A 7,204-nucleotide genomic window follows, 5' to 3' on the forward strand; every position below is an offset into this window, starting at 1 on the left:
AGGATAAATTCAGAAATTAAAAAAAAAAAACTGGAAAATTTCTAAGTTTGAAAAATTAAAAAAATTGCTAGAAAAAAAATCAGTAGGATTAGACATTTTCTTGAAAAAAAAATTGGATATGGAAGTTTCAAAAGTTGAACATTTCCAAGTCAGCATCCATTTACAACAATGTACAAGGATTATCATTTCCACATTAGTAAATTCTCGACTTTTGGACATTTTCTGAGTTTCAAAAGTCAAAAGTTTGCAACTTTTGAAACTTTAAATTAAGCCAAGTTTCAGTTAATTTCTAGCAATTTTTCAACTTTTCAAACTCAGAAATTTCCATGTTTTTTTCTAGAAAATCTTTGAGATGAGTCTCAAAATTTCAGAGTTCTTATGGTGGAAACATACTCCTGTTTTCTATCTAGAACAATTCTATCATGCTGTTGTAGCAATGTGATTATTTAGCTCTAGAACAAGGCTTTTAACATCCTTGCTGTCTAAGTACACATTTTCATGTGATCTCAGTAAGTTGTGCTGTTTAGATCTCAAAGGATTTTCCCTTTAAGTTCAGATGGAAACTTGCTCTTCCACATATATCCACCAGATGTCGCCATAAATACTCTGCCAATTCAAAAGCCAACATCTGTAGGCACAAAAACTGAGGTGAGCTAAACCGATGCCGACATGTCAGCGAAATAAGTAACACACTCTTAGAACATTTTTATTTTAACCTTTAAGTATAAACATCGACATTACACTGAAGTTTAAATAATTGCCCAATATTCAATACTGAAATCGTAGACAATCAAATACAGGGAGCTAAATCAATGACTTTTGTGGCCATATTACATGTTAAATGGACTGACTTCAAACAAAAAGAATGAAGTCTTTTGTACAATCATACTTCAAACTGCAGCTCAGTCTGAGAGGTTTTAAGAAAAGGCCCTCAACATCTTAAACATTTTCACATTTCCTGAAGCCAAAAAAGTGAAAAAAAAGTGCATTTGCAAGCTGAAAGACTTGCAAATGCACAAAAACAACAAAAAACAATAATATATTCAAAAGATTTGAAAACTTGAGAGATTTTCTCTAATGTTTCAGAAATGTGTGACAACATTTTTATTGTCCAAGATAATTTTGTGCTGTAAAATAATATAATATATAATAAGAAGAAAAATATTAACACTATAACTAACAAATCTGCCCAGACACTGCTAGGCAACACTGCTTCTTTGGTTTAAGTTGGACACGGTACATTTTTGCTAAAATAAAAAAATAAATAAAAAAAGAAGTACAAACCTTTAATAGATCTTTTACATCTCTCTCTCTCTCTCTCTCTCCCTCTCTCTCTCTCTCTCTCTCTGTCTCTCTCTCTCTCTCTATAAAATAATAAATTTATTTTTATCATTTATTATTCTGAGGAAATCATGCACACTGTAATTTGAAGTTGTTGAGAGAGCTGGGACATACTTGCTGATTAATTTATTAATTTAATTTTATTTTGTTCGCAGCAACTACAATAACTTCCTGTTTCTAAATCCTATCGGCTACTCTGCTTTTGGGAAATCAGTGACGAATCTAATGTGTGTTTTTGCACTGACCAGTTTTTGTTGCATTACTTCCTGAGATGTAAAAAACCCTAACAAAATGTAGCATTTAAGATGCCTTATAAAAAGTTCATGTGAGTTGGGGAAGGAAGACGTGTCGCACCAGATGTTTATCTCAGCCTCACTGAGATAAAGTTCTGTAATATCATGAAGAAGAAAACTTTTTCTCAGGGCAGTTTGAAAATCTGAAAAACTATTTTACTGACCCTAAAATCTTAAAACTGTAGCTCAAAAATATAGGTAAATATTGAATTCTACAGGTACTTAAAGAGTCATATTAATCTTTATCCTAATTATTATTCATATCCATATTTTACCTCTGACAGATCAGATGAATCCTGTTGAGGTGACCCACTGCTCATGACCAGGTGGTCACCAGTGACATTCTTAACAAAATGAGGAAAACCTCCTAAAACTTAGTGTGAAAGCTGTTGCTTTTATTCATCACTTCAATCAACAGGAGGGAGGGACTTTTTCCACTTCAATGCCATGCAGACACACACGCGCACACAACACACACACACACACACACACACGTTTATATTAGCACCTCAACTCATCCTGCTGCATCCATTCAAAGCCCCTTCACCATGTTTCTCATTATAAACTGGTCAAAGCAAGTTCTGGACAATTAGTGCAGACTCAACCCGCTGCTCCATAAACAAAGTGTCAGACCTGGGCAACTATAAAATGGAAGCAAAACGCAGCAAAATAGCGAAAAAAGGCAACTGGGCCAAAGAAGGAACAGACTAAGAACCTGCAGGACAGACAAGAGAACAATGGCTCAGAGAAGAATCAGCGGAGGAAAACTCTTCATCACAGGTGAGATGGTTTTTTATTTTATTTTTTTAACAAAAAAAATTATTAATGCAATATTATACAAAACGAAGAAACTACATTTATTTCTGACTTTCTAAGCTGCAAGAACAAGAAACGTCAGAGTTCAAACCCACCTATGGAAGTCTGATGATCAGGAATGTTTCTTTAATATCTTTAAAAAATACATCTAACAGACATTTAGGTAATGCTTCTTCAATAAAAGATAAACCATAACAGTCAAAACCAAGCCCAGAGTTTGGCTGGAACATAAATTTCACACAATTATAGCTTTGAGCAAAAAATACAACGGTTTCATGGTTTTTAGTTAAAATTAAAGAACAAATGTGATTAGCTGTAAAATGATTCTGATGCACAAACCTTTAAAATTTCTCATAATTCTAGTATGAAAAACCACTAAAACTAAGAATTTTTACGTGCTTATTGCATGCTTTTGTTGTTACATTTTAAACTGATTGAGTTATCAGCCTTTGGTTTCCACATCATCACAGTCTGTGCTTTTTTGCAACTAGAAGTATTCCTTGCTGGGTGAAAACTCAGAGAAAAGTGTAGCAGCCTTTCTTCAGCCAGCTGACTGGCAGTGCACAGCAACAGATGGGGAAAGGAGAGCGCTTCCTCTAAATGAGAAGCCTGAAACATGACTGAAACATTTTGTGACTGTCAAACTGCTACTTCTTTAAATGCTGGAACACCTTGTTACCAGTAGTTAACATCTTCTTAGTGATAAGTAATAAGATTAACCAGAAACAAACCATATTTAGACACCAAAGCTGCAGAACTCAGAGTCTAAAAGCTGCCTTGTCTCTTGCGTCCTGCTCCAGTGGTGTACCTGGTGGCCATGTGCAGAGCCGTGCCCGTCAATGACCTGCTTGACCGAGCCTCACAGCGCTCCGACAAAATGCACTCTCTGAGCACACTGCTCACCCAGGAGATGGTAAGACCTCACTGCTACCTGATTAAACCCAATCAGATCACTTCTATGGCTTTGATTAGATGTCCTTGTGCTTGAGTGAACTCTTAGAGGTCAACTGGTTCTTGATAATGTTCAGCGATGTTGTCTTCTGGACATTGTGATGATCACCCTTTTCTTCTCCTAGGACTCTCACTTCCCTCCTTATGGTAGGATGCAAATGCCTCGTCCTGCCGACTGCCACACCTCGGCTCTACAGACACCCAATGACAAAGAGCAAGCTCTGCAAGTATCTGTAAGTTGGTCTGGGTTTTGCTCTTTTGTGAGCTTTTCTCTACTGAGAGACTTGTCTTTGAACAACTTCCTCATTGTTCTTTCACATGCTGGCTTCTTCTCCAGGAGTCTGATCTAATGTCTCTGGCCCGCTCCCTGCTCCAAGCCTGGGTGGATCCGCTGGCAGTCCTGTCTACCAGCGCCATCACCTTGCCTCACCCATCCAAAAGCAGCATATCAAGCAAGATCCAGGAGCTGCAGGAGCATTCCAAAAGCCTGGCGGACGGTCTGGACATACTGTCTGGCAAGGTGGGCAAGACTTCTTACACCTAATGTGGTTTTTGATAAAATGCTCCCCACTTGTACCTCAACACTCTCTCTCTGTTCCAGATGGGTCCGTCTGCTCAAGCCATCTCCTTCCTGCCCTACACCGGCGGGACTGACCTGGGCCAGGACCGGGTCACCATACTAAACAAGTTCAACTTCCTGCTGTCCTGCCTTCGCCGCGACTCGCACAAGATCGACAGCTTTTTGAAAGTCCTTCGCTGTCGCGCAGCGAAGTTGCAGCCCGAGTTGTGTTAAGGCCAGCGTGACTCTGGGGGGAGTTCTGCTTCTTACTATCTACTAGCTTAGAGCTAGCACTTCAACACCATTCTAATTGTTGAGTAGTAGGTAGTGTAAGTTTTCAGAGGATGGAGATATGGAGGAGGTATATAGAAGACAGAATGTGGAACTTTTAGCAGTTACTCAAAACACTCAATGCCCAAATTATTTGTCGGGGTAAACCATAAGAATTGGGTCAAAAAGGACATTTTTATGTTTTTTTTTTCATAGGAACAGATTTCTCCTGTTAATGGCATCATTTCCGCTGTAGTCAGCTGTAGTCATTGCTGCCTTTTGTTTTTTTACCGGGGCATTCTTTCCAGCTGGTCTGGCATTACAAATTGGCCATTGCTTCCTAACCTAACTCAGTAACTTCTGTATCATCCATATCTTGCCTCCTCCTCGTCTTGTCATTCTCTGAAACAGTTCTCCCCTCAAAGTAAGTCTCCCCAACAGCTGAGCACTGAAGCACAGGGTTTCTTCTTCTTCCCCAGTTTTACTCTGCAGGATTTGCACTTTAGATTTATTCCCAACTTCAATGCAGTGCCTGTCACTGAATTGTTTCCTTTATGTCTGTTTATCAATAAATATTATTTCTTGCACAGTGAATACTTGTCTTTTTTTCAGTCGAATATCAGAAAGGCATCAATCCTAGAATGTATTACTTGTAGCAGAAACTGTCTCCATGCTAACATGAAGGATTTTTTTTTCTTGTTGGTAGCTATATATCTGGAAAATAGCTCCATGGTTCTGATGATGCTTTTTGTTAAGTAAATGTTCACAGAAGGCCAAACTCAGGAGCTGAATTTGGTGATATTTACAATTGCAGGGATTGTACCAGAAGCACTTTGCTTCCATCTAGTGGTCAGAATTATGGAAAGTTATGCCTAAATTTTGCCAATGTGCATAGTAATTCACAATAATATAATATATGTAAAAAAGTAATATATGAAAAATCTGTGATTCTTTAGGACACCAATCACATATACGTGTGATTTATATCACTAAGCTGCATATTGTAGCTGCATTTAATTGTATTTTCAAATTAATTGATAATAACATTAACATAATGTTCTAATCCTAAATTTTGTCTTTGATAGCTGGAAATTCATCATAGTTCACAAAAATAAAGGTTTGAAAACGTCTGTCTGTGTGCCATTGGTCTACATAATGTGTTTTATTTGGTGAATTAACTGTAATAAAATAACTTTTCAGTAACCTACCTATCTGTTCTGGGGTGGTGGGGGAAGAAGGGGGGCTGGTTGCTAGAACAGACAGGTAGGGGCTGTGACAGAAGTTGCTCCGCCCCAGCTCAGCGACGCATCCCGGCGCTCAGCTGCAGCTCGGCATTCACAGCTCAGCCTGTTGTGGAAACACAGCTGACCGCTGCCGCAAGCCCTGTAAGCCGACACCTGTCTGCCGCCTCACCGCCCACCAAATGCGCCTGTTGGAGGTCCTGCGGAACTCCTCCTCGGACAAGAGGAGCAAACAGAAGCGGAGCGGAAAGCCGCCGCTCCCCGACCGCTTCGACATGTCCAGCTTCGAGGTTTCCCTACAGCAGCTCAACGACCTGCTGACGGACGACAGCGGCTTCTACAGCTGGCCCACCAAACACTTCCACGAGGTTTACCCGCGGATCTACATCGGCAACGCGTGAGTCCCTGCTCCGGACACACCAGAGCCATAGTTTATTCCATTTCTGCGCCATAAAAATCCATCTTTAAGTGTGTCATAAATAAAGCAACCAGCAGTATTCATATTCAGGTCACGCTCGTTGAACCACTTCCAACGATTTCCTGTCATTATTCAAGACTCTTGTTCAATTTAACTGAATAAAATCGCCTTTTATCACGGTTTATTTCTCTTACTGCTGAATAATTATTGTCAGTTTCAGCAAGTAATGGTTAAAGATATTTTGATGTTTAAAAATTATGTTGGATCTGTAGGATAAATGATTTGTTATAATTATATTACTGGAAAAATATAATAATAATAATAATAATAATAATAATAATAATAATAATAATAATAATAATATAACGATTAGTTGTGTTATCTCAGGACTCTACATCTTTCTAGAAAATGAATTCATTAAAGTGAGTGCAGCCCCACAGCCGTCTGTCTGCTGCTTCTCTTGTTTGTGGAATAAAAATATATACGTGCAGCGAAGAAATGATGGTCTGTGACCAACTGAGAACATCGTCTTCAAACCTAAAGGAGCTCAGATTAGATCAGGATCTTTGAGAGCAGCTGAAAATAGCTGCTGTGCTTCACCTGTCCTCTGTAGGAGGAAAACATCCCCGGAGCCATGCTCCATATTTCACTAACTGTACTTACTGAATCCTATTCAAGGCTAAACTAGCCTCTCCATGCTAATCGCGCTGCAGCAGCACAGACACCCACAGTCCTAATTCCTAAAGACGTTCCATGAATTATTAAGATTTCCTGAAACACTGGAAAACTGAATGGCTATGATAGTCCTAGCACTGATCTGATTTTTGAAGAACCTAAATAACAGATTAAAATTATGCATATATTTGTTGTATTGAATAAATAGGCAAAAAAATATAAAATTTATTCAATAATCATAATGGAAAATGTTGCTTATTTTGTCAATATGTAGAATTTGATTGAATTGTGATTACAGATCCTGCAACTTGGTTATAAATTTGCAACTTGGTTATAAATTTTAACCAAGTCGAATGCAGACACAGCTGTTCGTTAATATTTTAAAAGTTTGTTAATTAATAGTTTTATCAATTTATTTTATGCTATTTTATGCTGGCTCTTCTCAGAACGTTGTGATCTTCATGAGCCCAAAATGAAAATGAGTTTGACACGCACACTGTAGAAACTCTAGAGAGGGAGCTGAAGATTAGGGTGATGGCAAGTAGGTCAGCCAAACCCAAAGAGAGAGGAATTTATTAAAATAGATTTAACAGTGATTCTTGAGAATATGGATAAAGCACAAAATTTGAATAAAATATAC

The 7,204-nt window shown here is 38.3% G+C and overlaps 2 protein-coding genes across 2 annotated transcripts in view; both read left to right on the forward strand.

The window, feature by feature from the left end:
* The first annotated feature begins 2,295 nt into the window (after window positions 1–2,295).
* On the forward strand, window positions 2,296–4,462 carry prl (prolactin). Its single transcript, XM_015022296.1, has 5 exons — window positions 2,296–2,414; window positions 3,251–3,363; window positions 3,527–3,634; window positions 3,739–3,921; window positions 4,003–4,462. The coding sequence occupies exons 1-5, from the start codon at window positions 2,372–2,374 to the stop codon at window positions 4,192–4,194; spliced, it is 639 nt and encodes a 212-aa protein (XP_014877782.1). The 5' UTR covers window positions 2,296–2,371; the 3' UTR covers window positions 4,195–4,462.
* Window positions 4,463–5,509: 1,047 nt separating this feature from the next.
* LOC106939757 (dual specificity protein phosphatase 3-like) overlaps window positions 5,510–7,204 on the forward strand; it is a 10,728-nt gene continuing 9,033 nt past the window's right edge. The window contains exon 1 of the mRNA XM_015022295.1: window positions 5,510–5,868. Within this exon, the coding sequence (XP_014877781.1) occupies window positions 5,654–5,868 (215 nt within the window). The 5' untranslated portion in view covers window positions 5,510–5,653. The remainder of the gene's footprint in view (window positions 5,869–7,204) is intronic.

This window comes from Poecilia latipinna, unplaced genomic scaffold (genome assembly GCF_001443285.1).
Source record: "Poecilia latipinna isolate Pla-1442-1.1 unplaced genomic scaffold, P_latipinna-1.0 Scaffold2973, whole genome shotgun sequence".
Taxonomy (NCBI): Eukaryota; Metazoa; Chordata; class Actinopteri; order Cyprinodontiformes; family Poeciliidae; genus Poecilia; species Poecilia latipinna.